Source organism: Melanostigma gelatinosum, assembly GCF_949748355.1.
Source record: "Melanostigma gelatinosum genome assembly, chromosome: 6".
Lineage (NCBI taxonomy): Eukaryota > Metazoa > Chordata > Actinopteri > Perciformes > Zoarcidae > Melanostigma > Melanostigma gelatinosum.
The window spans coordinates 7,085,140-7,107,670 of record NC_136639.1 but is presented as its reverse complement, the minus strand read 5'-3'; the positions used below and the strand labels follow the sequence as shown (position 1 = coordinate 7,107,670).

Sequence of the window (22,531 nt, the reverse complement as noted above, 5' to 3'; positions counted from 1 at the left end):
GCTGATATCTAATAGAAATATTCATCAGTTGGAGAAATTAGCAAATCTGAACAAACATTTGTTGTAATCCTCCAGGTTGGGAAAAGTGTGCATGTGTGCATCCAGGGGAGCGGGGGTTGATGGTGGTGCTATAGCCTGTATGTGATTATGTCCTTGATGTACGAGGCGGCGATGCGTCTGACAGTGAAGTGAAATGATAGTCCTTCAACTTGTCTATGGAGAGACGCCTTCCAGGATTCAAGACTCCACTCAGCTCTCCACCACCTGCCTCCACTCTTACACACACGAAAGGGACACTCAGTCATGTCAACATACTTAATGCCGGCATTATTGTTGAGACATGCCGAATAATGTCACACATAAATGTGGATTCATATAGCCCACACACTCGCAATTGTAACACTAGTCTTGTGAGGACCGTCATTGACCACATGTGTCACAGTCTGGCACTGTGTCCAGATCCACTCAGACTGTATGTTTTCTGTGTTGGAGGTTTTATGTTTGCTGTCTATTTTCTTCCTGTGCTCCTGCACTGCCTTTGCCTCCTTTGTTCATCTACACACCTCCTCTGATTTATTTCTCTCACTCAAAAACTCGCACACAAAAACACGCAGGATCGCTATTGATCGCTATCGTCCTCCTGTGCACTAAAACCATTGAAGTCCTCTTCTTCAGTGTCTGAATTAAACAGCCTCAGAATTGCTTTGTTCGTGCTTGCAGTCCGTGTTTCGTCTGCACCCTCAAGTGTCACTTTGCTCCCGAGGCAAATCCGCCCTTGAGCTTGCGTTGTCCTCCTCATTGCGCTGTCCTCTTCATCTCGTAGTAGTCCAGCCTTTCGGAACCCGTTGGTGATGGTGGATTCTTTCACACTGCTCCGCGCTGTTAGGATCCACTGGAAGACTTGAGAAAAAGTTGCTCTTCTCATGCAGTGTGTCTACGTTGCTCATAGCTCTGAATAGCATTTACGGCTAACTGGCCAAAACGCAAAGGATGCAAGCGCAAACGCAAAAACGCAAAGGATGATGTGAACTTCAAGAGGCGCTTTCCTTTTATTCTGACGCTCCATTGACTCAATGAGCATTGGCGCCGCACTACAGACGCTCATACAGTTAGCAAACAATGATGACATTCTTAAGTGTGCCCATGCAGTTCGGCAGTGGAAGTACGGCGGAGTGCAACAGCTTGTCGAGGGCTTTAACCACCAGAGATCGTGAAACAAATTGACCTCCCAGATCTGTGTGCCATTTGTGAGTCGGCTAACAGCCCAATATTTGGTGGCCAGATATACACGACTTTGGAGGAGAAACCAAGCGTGTAACGTTACACCAGAGTCAGGAGCATACAGATATGTTATCTGTGGTCATGTACAGAATGTCAAATACCATGACATAGACTATGACATAGAGTTGTCATAGACTATATCCGCAGTGCTGGGCCCGGTGTGTGTGCCAACCAACTAGAAACACACACACACACACACTCACTCACTCCGGGCTGGCGCTGCAGAGCGCTCGTCTGAACAGCTCTTTTGGTTGACATGGGCAGTGAAGCTTCCGGTTAAATTAACATATAAATCAACCGATAGACCGAAATGCTTAACTGGTCAAAATGTTCTGGGTTTGTTGACATCCCATTACAGCCATGCCACCTCCACCCCAACATCCACTTGAGTCTACATTCTCCGTGTGAGGAATTGTATTACAGTATTGTCACTCAGTTTCCTTGTGGGGAGTGAATCTGTGCATCTTCTATATGCACATAATAATCTGTTCCTGACTGCCTTACTTTGCAATGCCATACAACTTAAGGCTGCCTATACTTCGGTGCAAAATTACTGCAGTGCAAAATAGACCAAAGGAGTTTCCACTCATTTTCATTTATTTTAATGATCTTCAGGAAAATGCACAGTAATGTATAACAAATTATTTGCAGTGGTCTCTTTGAATCAAATGGCACTTTTTAAAGACCGGTTGTCTGCATTATGGATTTGTTTAACAAAATCTCATTGTAAAGCTGTCATTTTTCGTCACATGGTTACCCTCTGTCAAACACATTTGACTTTACCTTCATATTACCTTGATTTACAACAGTTATGCTTTGGGTTTTGTACTTGATGTCCCAAAAATCCCCTCCTTCTGAGTAAAGTGTTTTATATGAAAGAAGGATAAAAGAGAAGATATGAAAAGAAGCACAGATGGTGCTACTTGGAGGTTAGGGTTCCTCTGACAGACTTCAGACATTTGCTCGCTGAATTTCTCTCTGCTCGTTTGGAATATGACAGGAACCGGATGTAGTGCACGGCTGAGCTTTCCAAAGGCTGACAGGAGACCTGCTTAATATGACCTTTTATTATAAATCATACATTGGCTGTGGTTTATTTCTCACACTACTGGAGGTCTGCCCTAAATAAAGCCAGTGGTCAGGTGAGGTTATTTCTTTATCATGTGTCTGCCCATCATTTCAGTCCGTAAAACCTGCAATAAAGGATCCTTCACCTTGATGAAATTAACTGCCGGCTTTCAGTGGAGACATTTACTCTCCCTCTGAACTCGGTTCTAGAGGCTTTTCTATGACGATAGCTTTATTCAAGACTAATACCTTTGGGTAAGGAAATGTCCAAATTCACTTATTTCAGCCAATTTACTGCAAATTACATTTATTTAAAATGTTGTAAAGATGCTTTGCATTAGATATTCGATTGTTTTTTTTCTGCTTTTTAGGTTTTCATTATTTTCTGAACCCATTAGATTCAATGTGTTTGAGATGTTTAATCCAGGAAAAGGAAAATTAAGTTATGCATCTATTTTTCTGAAAGTTAAATTATAGAAGTAACTCAGTGTCTTCCAATCGATCTGCTCTTAATTAAGGAATAGTTTCAGATTTTGGAAAATACGTTAATTTGTTTTCTTGCCTATAGTTGGATGAGAAGATGAAAACCGACATCATGTCCATACGGGAAATATGTAGCTGGATCCAGCAGCTTGTTAGCTTAGCTTAGCATTAAGAGTCAAGACTCAAGACGGGGAGGAGGGAGGCTAGCATGGTTCTGTCCAAAGCCAACAAATCCTTTTACCCTGCTTCCACTCTTAATGCTAAGCTAACCGTCTCCTGGCTCCAGCTTGATATTGAGTGTATAGACACCAGAGTGGAATCGATCCTCTCATCTAACTCTCCGCAAGAAAGCAAATATGTCTTTTTCCCAAAATGCCAAGAGTGCATTCATCGAAATATCATACTATTCCCATTAATCCAATTCAATACTTGTTTTTTTCAAATGGCCTTAAGCATTTTTATTCATGTAATTGTTTCATGAAGAGATCAAATATGATGTTGTCTTCACATGACAGGGAGTCTCTTGGTGTTATGACAGAAGGTTCCGATGCATGAAGGCAGCATAGCTGTGGTTTAATATGCATGCAGTGTGATCTCTCTGAAGGTCCAGTGCAGCACAGACCTGTTTTTATCTGACACCAGCAACACACTCAGCCTCTTGTTTTTTTGCCTGTTATCACACATGCACAAACACACACGCACACATGCACACACACACACACACACACACACACACACACCGAGCCTCCTGTCCCCGCTGCTTCTTCCTCGTCCTCCTCTCTCTCATCTCTGTGCACTCGTACCGCGGGTCAGGATACACAAAGGCAGAGTGAGCAGTAGCAGACACATATACAGAGTCAATTGTTGTCCGGTCTATTCTCTCTCTGAACATCATGGGAGCTGTGTGGCACTTTCTGTGCCAGATGCTTGCTTCCATCTTTTAGTCACAACTGTTGTTCATGTGGAGGACAAAAACAAACCACACACTCACTTGTGCTTGAAATAAATACTGTAATTTTCTTTAATCGAAGACATTAAAATTGATACCCAGATTTTGGCAACAATCACAGATAAAAACACCCAGTACAGTAAATGTGACTCCACAAATAGTCATTGACATTAGAGGTGCTAACAGATACACAGTCGACTCAGAGCAGTGAAAAGATACACAAGGTTTTTTTTTCTTTCTTCTTTTCAAATAGCGAAAGCATGATGGAAGTCTTGGAGCAACAGAGCCTTTAAAAATGCTGTCTCAACCTATATTTCTTTGAGGAATAAGTTAGCATGACAGAAACAAGCAAAACAGATACAACACAATATAACTCAGACGGGCACACATGGCTGTGTCTGATAACTACGTGTAGGTTTCAGATTTATATTTCTCACCCATGTACAGTATTCAGTCACCTATAAGATCAGACATTTATAATTTTTCACTTACTGCACAGTAGTCAGCTCTATACCCCTGCACATTGGACTTCAAATGAGAGTTTAAGTGCTGACTTTCAGCTTTAAGAGTATTTGAGGGATTAAAAGATAATCTTCTGGGAACAGTGGGAGTTGTAGCCCTGTACCCTTGGGGGTTAGGCATTCGAAAGGCTACAAGTTCTGCACGGTGGTTTGGATGTCAATGTAGTCTGAAATTAAAGCTGAGAGTCAGCATTTTAAAGGATACGGCTGTGATTAGATTTTTCTCATTGTCATCAAATCTCACAAAGACCAAAATCAACAATGCATTAACCCTTCTTGCAATACTTTCTGACTTCTCTAGAGTCGGTCAGCCCGGAGCCTTTTCACTTCGACTGAAGACATAAATCTTTCAAAAACATTTGGTTTAATTTTTTAAAAAGGCTTTACTAAAACAGTTGGGCACTGTAGCTTTAAGCCAACGTTATCCAAGCAGGAGTAAATAGTCAATGATAATCAACTGCAGATTAAGACAAACTTGGCGCTCTATTGAGTATTTCCAACCCAGTCGCCAGAATAAAATTCTGGCATTGTACGTTTCTGCAAACTACGGATACATTGAATCGCAACATTTCTGAACCAAAAATGTTTAACATCCTCATTTCTACATACCTGTAAATCAACGTTTTAATCGTTGTGCTTTTCGTGCTTCAAGACTGCATTCTTAACTACGTTAAGGTTTAGGCAACAATACACTTTGTTGGCTGTAGTAAAAGTTCATGCTTTGCGTTAAAATAAGTACATTACTTTTGGTTTCACACAGCACACCTGTTGTTTGACGCCTCCATGCACCAGCCCACCCCTCCTTCCCAGACGGACTCACGCGGACTATGACTAGAAATGGATTAGTGATAATAAAAAACAAACCCAATCCGTGAGCAAATACTTTCCTTTGTTAGTAATTGCACGCAGTTTCATGATATGGGAACATAGTGGGGGGCATTGTCATACTACGACGCATACAGGAACAATTCTGGGCTGATAGGTGATTTTGGCTCTGTGGTCACATTCAATATTGAGGGATGATGTAACCCATGTGTTAAACACATTTATCTGAGCACCACAAGCACCAAAAAGATTATTTGTATTATAAGATTTTGATCCATTAGGCATAATTGGAAAAGTCTTGGATCTTGTATAACAAGAACATGATTTCAGGCTGAATGAATAAAAAAATTCAGTCTGCTATCAGGCGAGGGATTTGTTAACAATAAGAAGAATATAGAATCTTGCCAGCCTCATCCTTTAACTTAAAGTCTTCGTTGAATGCACAGGAGTAGGCAAAACAAAACTGTCAGGGCATTTCATTTAAGACCTGACTCTCAACCTTCTGATTACATTTCGGACATAAATATCAAGAAAGCAATATATTAGGTTGGTTCTGTAAAAGCAATGTTATTTAGCTTTCAGACACAGCACGTTGAGAGAGAGGTATACGTCCATTTGTTTTGGAACAGGCACTAGTACTGTAAGAAGATGTCTCTACGTGGCAAACACTCCCATAGGTTAATTCATTTTACAACACAATACAGATACAGATATTTCTATGTCATGATTTAAGTTCTCTTTAAAGTTCATAATCAAAACATCACATTCAACAATGTAGTAGATTCACAGAAGAGACCACTGAAAAGGTTGTAATTTGTGCAAGACGAGGAAAGCGTTTTCACAAAGCAACGACACTGAGCATTCTTTACATTGATTATATATTGCAGAGGCTGTTCTTTGCTGCAGTTTAGTGTGTTTGTACTGGCAGGGTGCAGTTCTTTTGACCCCGCAAAGACAATTTCTCCTAATATACTAACACATATGACGTTATTTACTCTGGCTAAAGCATCACCCATGTGTGTACACAATCTTATAAATAACATTTATTTTCTCAATGAAGAGCACACGTGTGAGTAATATATCAGTACCCACGGCCCTGATGTGGTATTCTGTATATATTTCTCCCCATTTAATAACGAGACTCACATATATATGGGCGTGCGAGGTACGCTTCTGCGTGTTCGGCTGGTTGCCCTCTCCACTTCTATGCGGTAATTAGCATGATTGGAGAGCGAGGAATGGATCGAAACACAGGAAGAGATGGTGCTGATGAGGCTGTTCACCCCGCTGTGTAGCCTGCCTGGCGCCTCTCCTCAGCAACAAGCTGGCATCTTTTGTCTCCATCACTCCAGCTCTCACCAGCCACGGCTGTGTGTGTGTGTGTGTGTGTGTGTTTGAGAGGCAGAGAGCGGGAGCCTGCTGTATGCTCATTTGAAGAGCACTCAAACAAAGTTGATTACACATTCATTAAAGCCACAGGTTCTCATTCGCTCTCCACTTGACCAGTCCAAGTGATGGTAGGATGAGGGGACGTACTCTGCATTCAGGACACGGGGGATTATTCACGGATTGCTGGCTATGATTAGGGTACCGTGGTCAAATGAATAATAGATAAATAAAAAGACAATGAGGTGATATTAAAGTATTTTGGAGTCTAAGTTCACTCCACTTCTATATTCCTCTCACTAACTCAGCCAGCTGACTCTACATTATAATCGATACCACGGATATGTTGTGTCATATTATGTCTGTCATCTGCCCCTGTAATTAAATTTGACAGGCGTCGTTGAGATTCAAATTCAATATGATGTTTTAACATTGCACTGATGAATCACATCAAGATTAATTTCAGCTTGCAAGGTTGGTTTGTGTGACTGAATCAGATCCTCTGCCTTCGGGTTAAAAAACGGAAAGTGGTGCTCTACACTTACAGTAAACACACACACACACACACACACACACCCAAACATATTTGTATCGCTATCCTTGTGAGGATAGTGACACAAATATGAACTAATTTACATGCAGACAAGGAACATGTTATCCAACTCACTGACATCATCCAATCAGGGCAGGAGGCATCAAGGGTGCAGGTCTCGTTCATACTGTAATCGAATAACTCTGTTGTAATAACATCAAGGGCACTGCTCTTGTTCTCTCCCAGCTGACTCTCTTTGCGGCTCTGTGGTTGAATTGTAATGATCCTGAGAAGGTCGGCTGCCTTTGTAGATGCTCATCTAGATATACAATATCATTTTAGGCTGATTTGCATCTTTGGATGCTTCTGCCCAAAGAAGAAGAAGAACAGAGGAAAGCTATTGCTTGAAGGTCAAGTCATAGTGTGTCACTGCTGTTGCCAGGAGAAGCTACAGGTTCTCTTTTCCACACTTTTAAATAAATGAAAATAATTTGTGGTTATTTCGTGAAGAGATTTCTGTATTTTTATATACTTATACTTACTTATGTACTGAAATCAAGTTTTTATGGGCTTTAAACCACCAGTATTCTGTTAATCCACCGAGACGATGTGATGCTGTATATAACAGAAAGAACCAGAGTCATTAAATAGCATCTAATGATGAAACGATATAATCATTCATCATTCACGAATCATCAGGGCAAACCCATTATCTTACTATGTGTATAATAATTGCAGTGAAAGTTCTTATTCCCCAAATCTTCTTCGCTTCAAAGAGGAAGTCCCACACTATCACTCAACATGGTGTATGTTAAATTGTTGGCATGCCGCATCGAAGCCAGAGATCTATCATCCTAATGTTCTCGTCACTGAACTGATGACCCAAAAGCTCTGATGGATGTCTCACTTTCATATTCTAGCCTCTGTGGAAAAGTGGAATGTCATGTTGATGACAGGGCGTTTTCTTTTCATGCCGTCTGTTCTATGTCCATTTTACTTTTGCTCTGAATGTGACCTCCTGTTGTCCCTGCACCATGTTTGTACTTAAGCGTTAGCTGTGTGTCCATGTCGCCGAGACAAAGTTCTGTTAGCGTTATGCTTCGTATATTGTTTAGATTTCATTGCGATTCAAATACATTCATGTTGCTTCTCATGCGCTGCTCAGTTTCATGTCAGCTGACACTGGAATGTATAACAACAGCTTTTGAGAATAGACAAGGAGTCATGAGGTGACTGTAATGTGTGTGTGTGTGTGTGTGTGTCTGAACGTAGAATGATGGGTGACAACTCTCTGGTTGTGTGTGTATATCCATCTTTAAAAAGGGATTGAGTCAATATTTTTCTAAAACATTTCAAGACAAATGTGATTTTTCATTTAAATACTTTGCAAAGAGGGTTGCACCAGCAAGGCTAGATTTAAAAAAATGAATAAATCATGGTTTAGACTTTCAATCGTGTTGCAACTAACTTTAAAACTAGCTAATCTAAACCGTTCTTTTAACGACAGTTTAGTTTTTACTCTAAATTCAGCTGCACCAGAACTTTAATTAATCTCCAATTCAACATTTAATCCAGTATCAACTTTAACTTTACACTTAAAGAGGTTTATGGCTGCCTTTGTCAGATGATTGAGCAAAATAATTTCATCCTCTATTTTTGGCATTATTGCCCCAAACTTTGTAGATTGTTCTGGTAAGCCGAAAAATATTGAATTGCATCAAAATATGTAAATCTTGAGGATTTAGTAATTAAACTCACTCCAGGATATTTGTTGTAAAACTATTCAGGCTTCCATTAAACCGTTACAAACTATGCATGGAACCATGAAGTGATTATCATGATATGAGTTGAAACTAATGCAGCTATTTGCCACTCTAGTACAGAGACAAGCTTCATGTTTTCACTAAAAACCTCATGTCAAGCTTGCCAATTTTGTCAGTAGTCATATGTTTGTGTGTGTACTGATGTGGATGTGTGTATTTTCCACCATAGGAGGTTAAAACAGTTTGTCCTATTGGGCTTCCGTAGCCCCTGTTACCTAACCAACCTCTTCCTGGACCCCTGCAGAGTGTGTGGCGTCTCTGCTACCCTCGCCCTTTTACAGACAATACGCTGCGCAGCAAGGCACATCGCCTCACATTCGAGAGCTATGGCGAACAGGCTGCCTGTGCACATTCTAGGCTGCGACATCCACAAAGCCCTTTAAACCTGATACTAACATGCGTCTCGTGTGACTGGATGGACAGCATATAAAATACGAATATTTAAGAGAGGTGAAGATCTGATCACCTCAACTACGCGCAGAGGAGGTCAGACATGACTGTAGCCACATTACCAAACACAGAAATACCAAGAAAAAGCACACAAATGAAACAGGTGACAAGAAAATGCAATCCAGCCCCATCACATTAAGTCACAGAGTGCATGTTACTGCCAGGTGGAAGGGTAGAGCAGCTAATGAGTTATATGAACATTTCCCAGTTTGAAAGTGTGGCCTTGTATTCAGATCACGAACCAGTGTCATGTGTCTTATAAAGGTGGAGCGAGCAACACAGACAGGGAGCTGAGGCAACACTTCGTGAAACTGTATTGATTCTAATGGAAACTGGAACATTTTGTCTGCTCTCTATTGCAGATCGATCTCTAAGCTACACACCAGTGTTGCTCGGGTGCAGTGGTGTCACAGAAAACAAAATCTGGGATTGAGGTGTGAATGCCTCTTCAGCATTTGGACCTCTACGTTTCAGAGATGATGCTTTCAGTTGTTGAAGTCGATGTTTAGCTCGATGAAAGCTGAGCCAGGTGTTGCCTGCGTTTCAGGTGATTGCTGAACTTTTCAGCACGCCTGCAGGGGATCCTCCATTTCCTCCATTGTAGCGGTCTCCACACCCCGTCTCCTCGCAGAGAACACCTCTGTTAAAACGGAGGAGCCGTTGCGTTCACAGCATGCTGGTCTCATGTCATGGCGCCGCTCCAAAATAGACTATGCGAAGTCACACAGCATGTGTGACTGAGGATGTGTGAACCTTCACTCTGCTCTGAGAGAAGGCTGGTGTGACAAGCAGAGGCTCTGAAGATCGGAGGTGCTAGCTTATGCTTCAGTTTAGCCGTTGAACTGGAATGTGCTCATGTCATCAAAGTGCTCTTCGTCACTTTTTTTTTTGAGCAAACCTTTCTAATTGTTGATCATTGACAGCGAGCAGCATGAGTCCTTTTTACAAGGGTGTTGTGGGTGACGACAGCAATCAGTGAACAGCAACTTGAGAGTCTCACTTGCAAACGACCTAACACGATGTTCCAGTGAAATCACTAGAAATGCATTCATCAAAAACTTCACCACAGTCACTGGCAGACACACACTGTTCTTTTGCATGAACACACACACACAACCAACTCACTCTCTCTCCCTGCTGTCTGGCAAAATGCCACCTGCGTATGAAGTCTATTCCTGCAGGTTGTTACTCGAGTAGAAACTGGACGTCTCCGATACGGTTTTGGAGACGCTCCGGGACGATGACCCATTCGAGGTGAGGTCCATGGAGGAGTTATGTGGTCCGGCTCCCACCACAGCCCCACCCGGCCGTGGAGCCGCTATTGCCTTAACCTTGGGCTGCTCCATGTCATCCCCAACCTGGAGAACAGTGGACACGGTGGTCTCCATCCGGCTGGCCTTGTAAACACTTGACTGGGTCTGAAGGTAGCGAGTGGACTTGAGCTCCAGGCCTTGGTAAGAGCCTCGAGGGACACATGGGCAGAAGCGGAAAGCTTGTTTAAAACCAGCACGAAACCTGAGAAGCAAAGATTAGTCCTATTTAGTTTGGTTTAAGTGCACACAATTCAAAAATGGTATGAATGTAACAGCCTCGCTCCCCTACTGGGATGAAAATACAGAATTACCGACAGTTTGACAAAGGACTGATACAGTGTAGGTCTACAGTGGCTCATAGAGATGTAATGTAAAATCAGGTAAAGAGCAAAGACTGTGTAATTGTTTTGATTAACACTATATGTTGCATGTGACATTTAGTGACATTTATTCAAAGACTCATTTTACCAGCACTTGATGTTTAGCGTGCCATCAACCACAGAATGAAGAGATGATAGAAATAACTATGACTCAAGACGGGGGAAAAAGAAAAATGTCAATCGCTGAGAGCAGGGGAGAGATAAAAAGAGATTGCTTGAGAATGAGAGGAAAGGGCCATCATCGGTTACGCCTGAGAATATAAATCGACTGAGCCGATAGAGACAAAAGCCGGCCGTTATCTTAAACAGGATGATAACTAAACCTCAGCTCACTGCAGTCCAACCCATATATTTTCATTTTTAAATGTATTCATTCATCTGAATTCATTGACATTTTTGTTGACAGGCATTCTGCATATAACGCAACATGTTGACAGTAAATTTAATTCTTACCTTTTGTCTATCATCAGGGTGGTGTCTTACAAATGAATGACGGCTATCCATGTGTATGAAGAGATGGAGGATACTCAGATTTATAGTTAATGTATTACAAATGGAGATTGTTCTCCATTTCTAGATCTAAAGAGTATTTTGAAAAGTTGGTTCTAATGAATTATGCTTTGTATTTATGGTCATTTTTACATGTGTAACATCTGTGCAGGAAGTGTTGAGTTTTATTGAAGTATTGACAGTTTTAAGCAACAGTCTTAAAAGATACAGAAACCATATTAGATGCTTTTATGTCATCATGCCTGGATTACTGTAACAGCCTTTTTAGATGCCGAAATAGCAAAATTGTAGACCGACTTCAGACAGTACAGAACTCAGCTGTCAGGCTTGAACACATCACCCCAGGTTTAGCCTCTTTACACGGGCTTCCAGTACGTTTTGGAATAGTTTGCATGGTTCTTTTAGTTACTTACACAGGCCTTAATGGTCCGTGTCCTACATGTTTATCAAATCTTTCATCCCTGCACAACTATGCTCATGAGATCGTCAGGCAGCGGCCTTCGATCTGTTCCAGTCTCTCTGCTGAAGACTACGGCGGGCAGAGCTTCTGAAATAAGAGCCCCAAGGCACAGAAACACCCTGCAGAGGAAATAACGCAAGTTGAGTCAGTGGCTTCTTTTAAATCGAAGCTCTAAACATACTTTTATCTCACTGCCTTCCATGATTTCACCTGATTCTACTTTGAATCTGTTTTGCTATTTTGATTTGTATGTTGTTGTTTTTTTAACTTATATTCTGTTTTGATGGGTTTTTTATTTGTTTTTATGTGGAGCACTTTGTTACTTAGTTTTCATAAGTGCTCTATAAATAAAGATATTAACAGCAAACGTACAAAGTAATGAATTAGGGAGAACGGTATAATATAAGCCAGGCTCAAATGGAGGCATAGTTCTCTCTGCAGTTGAGGTGAATGTTTTTGAGATTTTCCAGGAAAAGAGTAATATGATACATATTTATGTGTGTAGGTGCTGACTGACCTGTCGTTGAGGCAGCAGTAGATGATGGGGTTGTACATGGTGGAGCTCATAGCCAGCCACATGATAGCCAGGTAAACCTGCTGGATAAACCTTTCCTGCCATGTTTTTTCAAATATGGCAGGAAAGACCTGGTGCAGCAGGAAGAAGACGTGGTAGGGCAGCCAGCAGATGGCAAACGTACACACCACCACGATCATCATCTTCACCACCTGTTGGACACATGACAACAGCGTTTCGTCTTCATTTTTGTTTCCATGTCCACAGCGGATTTCGTCAGTTTCCATGTACTCTTCAGACTAGATCAGAACGGATGAAGGGCCGGAGAGTTACAAGCTGGCCTCAAGTATTATATTATTTTTTTATCGCAAAAAGCCTTATCAAAACACCTCAGTACAATGATACTGTCATAAAAGGTTCAACGGGACACCTGCTCTGTAAATAATTCAAAATACATATAAAACCTGTCCAGGAAAACCATCAAACATAACAAAATTACAGCAGTTTTGGGATGAGGCATGCTGCACTGCATTGATTGTCTCCCCTGAGGACTTCTCTCCTTCTCCTTTCTGTAACGAGCCTCTCTGTTGCCTCCACAAGTGGCAACACATCTGTCAGTCCAGGAAAAGCTTTGAACTCTCTGCCCGTCAAAATGGAAATCGAATACTCACGGGCACATCATTTGCGCTGTCAATAACAGACAGTGCTTACTGGCAATGAATTGAAAATAATGTACATGGACAGACATAAAAGATCTGAGAGGCTGCCTCATTAGGAGGTGGACTGGTGTCCTGCACATGTAACATGATTAAGGGCTTTCTACAATCACAAACGAAGTCTGGAAAGTGTGAGTTATTGTATTTGAAAGACTGTTAAAAGACTAAGATTTCTGCCCACCACAGCGGCTGATAAACCAATCATAAATGTTCTTTCTCCAATGTACAAGTCTCCATCATGTGGTTGTATGGCCAGTAGGCGAGAAGAACACTAGGAGGCTACAGCCATGCAGGCTATGTGAGGCTGTTGGCATAGTGATGCTTTGGCTGCTAACAAGCACACGGTGAACAAGCTAACATAGTGGTGTTAAGCAAATATGTTTACCATGTTCACCTTCTTAGCATAAGCATGTTTTGCATGCAAGCTACACAGAATACAGCAAAGGGTGATGGGAATGTATCGCAGCTTTTTGTTCATAGAAATTAAACTTTTGGCCTGATGATGGTGGGAGATGACAAAAGAGAGGATCACCAAAATTATAATATAATTCATCCTGAGGGGGACATGATGGTTTGTACCAAATTACATGACAATCCGTCCAATAGTTGTTGAGATATTTCACTCAAAGCCACAAATGTCAACCTCATCACCAAAATCACTGGGATACATCCTCTGGGGAATATGCATGTCTGTAGAAAAATGAATTGCAATCCATTCAACAGTTATATTAGATGGATTAGATCTCTCATTCTGGAACAAATGCATACCAACTAGCCGACCCACTTTGCCATCCATAGAACTATGCTGCTAGCTTGGCTAAATTAATCAAAGCCATAAAGTAAAGGAGCGATCCAAAATACAGAAAACTAAAATGAAACAGAATGAAATTAGATACAATGCTCCAAAAATATCTTTCAAACTTAATTTTCACAGACTGACCTGCGGGGTCTGATCTCATCAGTGCAGAAACACAACGTGTGAGAGATTGTCATTTTATTTAGGGTGAGAAAAGCATGTCCCTGCAAGTGTCTTCATTGGAAGAGTATGCTATCAGGAGTAACAACACTGCAACTGTGAACACACCTGACAGGCATGGGCCATGAAAGATGACCGAAAACAGAAGATCAAGAGGCCGCGGTGGGCTGAAAAGACAACAGATAGGGCTGGAAAACCAGCAAAGAAGAGAGGGCTGTGTTTCAGGGTCATGGTGCTGCGATGATAATTTCATCACTGGAAAAATACAGGCAGACATCGACATTGCAGCCATGTCTTGTTGAGGGCTGCAGTGTACAAAAGGGCATATGATGTGGTTGGATTAATCTTATTAAACTAGTTTGTAATCCAAATACTGTGGCGGGTTACCTTGCGCTTGGCGATAAGCTGCTCCTTGTAGCGGTCAGAAGAGTCTCCGGGGATTTCGCTGGCCCAGAGAGTCAGTCCCACCACCAGATAAGCACAACCCATCACCAGCAGTGGAAGGAAATAGATCAGGATGGCCACGCACACATAGTACCTACAACAAGACATACATCCCATATCATAATTATATCAAATGCATATTTTTTGACTAAAGTACAGAGAGACTCAAGTTGAGCCTGCAGAAAAGGAGCCACCGTTACCGTGAATATAGTCCTAAACTGACATTTGAATAGAGCATCAGGCAATTAAAGATGTTCCAATACCATTTCTTACATCCAGATACCGATTACGATTCCTGAACCATAGTGTGTTGCCCGATATCGGGTATAGATCCTTTACCGGTGTGTTGTAAACAAAAACGAAATACATTTTGGAAGATTACATTTGAGCCCATCATGATGGTTTTAGTTTAAATTGTCCTTCCTCCAACACTCTTTTTTTATTGAATAGCGCTTGAACGCATCCTTATGTAACTCAATACATCCCCCGTTAACGTCAGCTGTTAGTTCTGACATTTAGCCAAGCAGGACTGCTGCCCACCGGCTGCTAACAGATAACGTTAACTAGCTGTCCCTATGCCGATTTTAACAGAGATTTGTTGTTCACAATGTAGCATTATCAAATACAAAATAGGGTGTACAAGAGTGTTTAACCACAGCTGCATAGTACTAGTTTGAATATGTGCAGTGCAATTCCGGCAGGACGTACGAATGGAGTAGAAAGTGAGCATAAATGAGCTAATAAATGGTATAACTTGACAAAAGTAGTGCACAGGGAACTTAACAGCTGCATGCTCCTCCAGAAATGATGCTGAGGCAAGCGATGACACTGACCAAAACAGGTGTATGAACTAAAATGTGCTAATTGGTCTGAAGAGCTTAGGGGAACTGCAGTCAAGTGATAATTATCTGTAGGTTGTCACTACGAGTGACCCCTTTCACATCACAAGTAGTTCTTTCATCCATCTTTAATATGAAACTATTTGTTATAGAGCTTTAAGAAAGGGTATGCTGATGTTGAGAATCCCAAAGATAAGTATCAAGGACACTGGTATCACCAGACAAAGGACTCAATAACAAGACCTGATACACGGAGAGGTTTCAATAAAAGGTCTTTCCTTGATGGCAGGGTCTGATACACAGGTACACTTTCCAAAATAAAAAAAAGCTACCAAATGTATCCAAAACAATAGGCAAATGTCAGTCAAAAGACACTGATGAATGATTAAATAAACACTGGGAAATAAATAAGGAATTAAAACAGATACGAGAAACTGGCACTGACAAAGGGGAGCAATGAAACGAGGGTGATAACGAGGGACAGGTGACAGCAGGGCTAACGAGGGACAGGTGAAAACAATCAGGGCGGGGCAGACAGTCACAAGAGCTGGAAACACACAAGGGCAGAAAGTAAAGAATCTGAAACAAGAAAGGTGAGTATACCAAAATAAAACATGAAATGACAACTGGAAATTAGGAAAACATAACCTAAGAGCAGAGCTGGACATGACAGTAAGTCCTGAGGGCAATGCCCAACATTCAGTTTCATGTTTATTTCAATGACGTTCCAGTGGGAGTTAACAGAAGGCTTATAAATTATTTTTTTTAATACCTGCCAATTCCCATTATCTCTAATGCAGCAAGTTTGAAAGGAAAACGTTACTAATTCGAGTCAAGGGAATCAATCATCCTTAGTGTGTTTGCTAAAGGACAGATAAATAGTTTTGCTTTGTGACATGATTAAAGATGTGCGGGGTATCAATTAGACTCCCGCTCTAATAACTGTCCAATGAATTTAAACCCTTATTGAAGTACTTAAATATGACAGGTTCAGTATTTTGCAAATGATTTGGTAATCTAAGACTGACACACCAGTTGATCCTGTTAAATCCTTGTCCAGTATGTGTGCAGGTTAATAGAGGTGTTGTGTTCTGTTTATATACGTGTGCGTGTGTGTGTGCATATTAATGACTGTTAAAATGTGGCAAATTGTATCACATCAGTATTTTAACCGTGTTCAGAGATGGAAGACCCCCTGACTCCAGCATCCACAGAGGGACAATCAGTTTTGCCTCTGCGGACACTGCAGATGAGACTCACGGGCCATTATCTACAATTATGTTAATTCCGTTTAATACCTGGGAACTTTCATCAGAGAAATAATCACACACTGAGAAACATACAGATACACTGTAAAGTAGATATGTTACCTGCTCAAGGGAGAACATAGTGTAGATATCAGAGTAATATCTAATGTCAAGGGTCTCAAGCGCTCCGTCATGTTAAGTCTTTATCTTAAAGACTTTTGATATTTTGATTTTGGAAGACACTAGTCTTACATGTCAAACCAAGCAGTACACTTTTAAAATAAATCATTCAATGCAACGAAAGCCAACGCTAAAATAAGGAGGTCTCCAATAGTTTTGGATTACTATCTGTTTGTGCTGGTGAAGTTACAATAAACACAGTGTGACAAAATAATACCATGGATCAATTTTCAGAAAGAAAATCAACAAATAATATAGCTCTTCAGCCCTCTCAGTGGGAAAGGACCAGTATTTTTGCTTTTTTAAGTATGCTTGCACTCAACACAATCTTTTCTTCTTTCATCCAAATCCAATTGATCTTAAGTGCTTATTAGATTAAGTGCTCTAGGAAGGCTTTGTTTGTCAGCTGAAGGAAAGTGCAATGACACGAATGCTGCGTTCCAGAAAACTCTGAACTCGAAACTGTCCGACCTCCTACGAGAAAAAGTACAATTGACCGCCACAGAATTCCTATGAATTTGGGCAAATTCATTGACCGCGACTTCACAAACAAGCCTTCGTCTGACGTCACACAACAGTAGAAGCGCATGTTGTAAATGGTAAACCATCAACTAAAAGGTAATTTAAAGTATATTTGTCTGTATTTAATGAAAATAATTAATAGCTATCACATAGTATGTTTTAGGAGCCAAGTCTACCACCTGTCTTTCCCAGGAGTGACCTGGTTGTAAGCCTAGGTTACCATACGCTACCTGTTGATATACGTGGTGTTAAGTAGAACTTCTACAGACTCGTTCTTCATTGTAGGATGAGTCCTTTTATTTTGCTTCATCGTGCATGAACGTAAACCAATCAAACACCATTTGGAGAAGGACAGCAAAAACTGTTACCGCAACAGCAGTCAAAACCCTTTGCCCTTCCTGTGTCACACACCTGACGACAACAGGGATTTCTTTACCTAAATACCTGAACCCAGGATATTAGTACAGCGCTACTCACTGTATGCACGGAGAACAACAGTTGATAACAGTTTTTTGGCTCTGACATAGAATGTATTATATGTTCTGCAAATTGATGTCAAAATGTCTTCTCTGCACAAAAAATGTATTGTAAAACATTAAACATGCCAAATAATGGGGAGACCGTCTGTAGAGTAAAATTCCGTGTCCACTAGCTTTCGTGGTCAGCAATGTTTTTTGTTAACGTTTGGTGTCTTGCACCTGGAATGCTTGGAAGTCAAAAGTTGGAAATTTCAACCAGCAAAAGTCCGACCTCCGAATTGTCTGGTACGCAGCATAACAACAGAGTGAGAGAGATGTAACCGTCTGTTCACTCCCACACATTCTTGAGAAGAGGACTAATCAGGGAAACAAAGTGAAACCACCTGTGTGGATGAACCAGGCTGTGCAGGAGCACGGATGATTACACATAAATGGAGAGTTTTTACGGTAATTGCATTGCATATACTCTACTGTTTCCACAGTTAGTATACAAGATATCAGGAACAATTTTTACTCACAGAAAATTATACGATATATGCTCCAATGAACATCAACTAAACTGTGGCTTTGGAATATTCCACTGTCTGCCTGACTCCACTGTTACACGTCACACAAACAAAGGTGTGACTCTATTTAAAAGTATTAACCAAAGCCAACACACACAGCAGCAGGTCACACAAGGAGCTGATAACATTTAGCACAAGGCTGGGGAAACCGGAAGCTGCCGCAATCTAATTAGCAGACACGGGGTTTGTATGCACACAAGTGACCATAGGAGTAATGAGCTTCCAAGAAGACTCTTGAGTAAATCCTTATGTCAATATGTGTGTCTAGAGTATGTGTGTTTGAGGGTGTTTCTCAAGAGTCATGATTGAATGGGATTGACAACATATTGTGCATTACGTCTGTTATTTGCTGAACACAAGCTCCATTTTTTTGGAAATGTTGAAGTAACCAGATTCAATTTAACTGGATTTGTTTGTCAGCGACGTGTTGACTTGGCTAACAGTTGTAACAGCCTGAAGACGGAGGAGAAGTGGAAGGCTTTATTAATATGTCTTGTAAAAACCAAAAGAACACGATGTCTCTCCAATCTGGGACATGTTAGATGAAGAAAAAGAAAAACATCAGCATTTCCAATCCCCTGCTAAAGCATGTGTGTTATTTCTCAGTTCTCAGGTGTCTTATTTTAGTCTAAAGCTGCTGCCATAAGCAAACTACTTCTTTCTTTCTTTGAAAGAAATCAGCCATGCCAGTGTGACTTGCCAGGATCAGGCTAGAGAAGGAGTGCACAGCCTCCCAATGAGTTTCAACCAACACGTCCTCATACCTAAACAACTGATAAGGTTTTTTTGCTAATATGTGTATATATATATACTTTATATATTCAAACATATAGAAATAGCTGACAAAATCAATCAAAACTACTCTGAAACTATGAAGGATAAAAATGACTAACATGACTAAAACTAATCAAAGGTTTTGTCTAAATAGCTGCCAAAATTGACACTGCCGAACAACAAATGTAAATACTTTTTTCCTATAGGTTTTCCTGTGCGGGCAGCTTGGTTTCAACACTTCTGATCAGCAACATCATTGCACACGACATTTCCTCAAACAAAAATGCTGGAAATGATACCAGATGACCATCTAAATGGCATATGCACTCTTTCTGAAGCGCTCGTTCTCATCAGTCCTCCAGACAGTGAATCATGAAAGTGTGAATCAGTCACAGTTGAAGGCTTCGTTTTCAGATCCTGGTGATTTACATGATTAAAGTGGCGTTTGTAGGCGGTAAGATGGTTGGCACCGCATCCAACGTCATATTAAAATAAGCAACCTCTGCTAGGATTTTGGCTCGACTGTGTATCAATTAACAATGGTGCTATAACAAAATCATTTCAGGAGCTAAAATGTGTTATTGAAGAGAGGGATTGGCACGCTTCTGTATCTACAACAAAAACAACTAACAAATATACCCCCCAAAAAATCTTGAGAATACATACAGTATTCCCCCTGGAAGTTTTCATGTTTTATTACTTAACATCTTAATGAATTAAATGTGACAAACAGAAAAAGACTTTAATTCAAACTGAAAATACATCTCTAGAAAGTGAGTAAGTTAATTACTATTAAAAATTCTAAATATGTGTTATTCATACAGAAGTATTCATTGTCTTTAATAGGACACACCTAAATCATCGCTGGTGTCGTCAAATAGTTTTAGAAGTCGCATAATTAGTTAAAAGGTGATCACGTGTGTATTGTTGAGGCATTTCACTTGATTGCATGAATGCAGCTGTGAAGGTTGTTGTTGTGACTAAATCTGCAACAAGCTACTTTGCAAAAAGTTGTACAATTATATCAGTCATTAAAATAGAAAGAGTATGTCCTCAAAAGCTGAGGATGAGTTGAAAAAGAGTCTGTGGTCTGAAGAGACCAGAATGTTGTCCCATCAAACTTAATGCCATATTTTGTGTAATTTATACAAAAATAGCTTAAAAATAACATATCCTCGAGTGGAGAGTTTTCCCCTTGACATTCAGTGGTTCAGAAAAAGCTAAATTAAATCTATTTTAATTATGTTTCATTACAATAACATATAAAAACTAAATAAAAATACTTTTTATATTGTTTTCTTCCAGTGCGTGACAAAATAAGTCAGCGTTCAATCAGTGTTAGTATATCTGGATGACAATGATTCCACAAGCACGAGGCTGCTCAAAGTGTGGTGGTATTTTGAGAACCCCTTTATAGTTTTGAAAATATGTCCTCTATTTCAGAGCAAAAGTAAGCATGGTGTGGAATTCTGACAGCTGAAACAAATGCGGCCAGAGATCCAAACTGTTATTTCCAGACCTCACAGCGACTTCTTAATATGGTTTGGTATTTTTTCACAATTTCACTTGTGTTTTTCATCTGGTGTTGGAGGTTGCTATGTGTGTGCACTACAACTGCAGCAAAATAACTAACAAAACAAAGCCAGTGTCTTGGGATTTTCTTGAGATTGACATTTGTCTGGCTTTAAATTCTCACAGTTGACCAGTTTGTTGGAAAAGATGAAAAACGTGTCTCTGCCAACATTTCTCGACACACATTCCCAAAAGTGTATAGATGTTTACTGTGCAGCTGCTCCAGCCATGAAAAGCTTGTAAAAAGGGAATTGATATTTGCTGATACATAATGCAGTACACAGGGTACTATTGTCTGTTCTTATGGCAGCAGGCATGTGTTTTTAAGTATTAATATTGGGGTTACTGGCAAGAATCTCGCTGCCGCGGTTGAACAGCCTACACACATAATGTAAATGTTCTCGGACTGGTTATGCATAAGCTCCTTTTTATAATTTCAATAAAATGACAAACATTCGCATTGCCTGAATTCTTTCATGTTTTAGAAAACCTAAAGCTGTGCCCGTATGTTTGCACATGTGCAATACCAATCAGGCAAGATGTACGGACTGGGTATTGAGTGACACATGTTTCTATATTGGATTGCATACCGGTACTATTAGTTAATACCCAATACAGCCTGAAATGCTGGATCGGCATTCCCGATATCGGTTTGGGAACAACTCTACTTTAAGGGCATTTTAAATAAAATACATTTTACACACATTGAACAAAATATATTATGTTCACAGTTAAATAGTTTTTTACGGATAAAGTTTTTTTTATTTATGTACATTTTTTGGTCTCCTTATAATGCTGCATGTGAATGAGACTTAAACAATGTGGCCACTAGTGGCAGTATGGAGCACTGCTTTTACACGTGGGTCCCTGTTTTGATTGGGAGTCTCTCATTGGACAGCCAAGACTTGCACGTTTATGTAGTACTACTGCGAGCGAGCTAATCAGATAGCTCAAAGATGTTTTTTCCTCTGCTGGTGTATGTCTGTTTGCATGTGTTTTCTCAATTTGCAGTGTGTTGAGCTCTCCAGGCCACCGTAGTTCTATGCACACAATTTCTTACATTACCAGTTTCTTCATTTCAAACAACTGCAGATGAAGAATTACCTTGTAAGAGTTCTCCCAGCAGACCCTTAGCTCCCACTGATGGATGACGCTTTAGGGAATGGAAGCTGTGTCACCTTTCTGTTACACAAGCTGACTCAATAAAACCTTGTTCAATATACACACTGACAAATTACACGCACAGTAACGCATTTGTGTATTTCTTGTGCTGCTGCCTCTTCTCTCCCCCAGCGGACTAACACGCTTCAAAAGTCTTTATTTCCTGGCTGTTGTGGGCGTGTGAACAAGCAAGTGTGAATATGAATACGAATGCAACAATTAGGAGTTGCTGAATGAGCTCATAAAATTAACTGGATCCAAATCTATTGTAAAGTATATGAGCATTAAAGTGTGGGTTATTTCAAGGAAATGCATAATTCAATTGCTCCTGCTTATTTAAACATGGAGGTGTTTGTGCATAATTAATGAGTGTGTGTGTGTGTGTGTGTGTGTGTGTGTGTGCGTGTGTTGGGAGGAAGGGCAGCTGTTCTGTTGACTTTGCCTGCCAGCCGAGGCAAAAGAATACTCGAGGTAACAGGACGCCTCGCTCCACGCTGCCTTACTGCCACTAATCTCAGGCGCATGTCGTGTGAAGCCCAATTTAGTGGAGAGAGATCAGA

At 40.6% G+C, this 22,531-nt stretch overlaps 1 protein-coding gene across 1 annotated transcript in view; it reads right to left on the bottom strand.

Moving 5' to 3' along the window:
* Positions 1 to 10,487: 10,487 nt before the first annotated feature.
* The window catches only part of tacr1a (tachykinin receptor 1a), a gene marked incomplete at both ends in the record, with an annotated part of 29,880 nt that continues 17,836 nt past the window's right edge, over positions 10,488 to 22,531 (bottom strand). The window contains 3 exons of the mRNA XM_079269632.1: positions 10,488 to 10,833; positions 12,499 to 12,707; positions 14,575 to 14,725. Of these exons, the coding sequence (XP_079125758.1) occupies positions 10,488 to 10,833; positions 12,499 to 12,707; positions 14,575 to 14,725 (706 nt within the window). The remainder of the gene's footprint in view (positions 10,834 to 12,498; positions 12,708 to 14,574; positions 14,726 to 22,531) is intronic.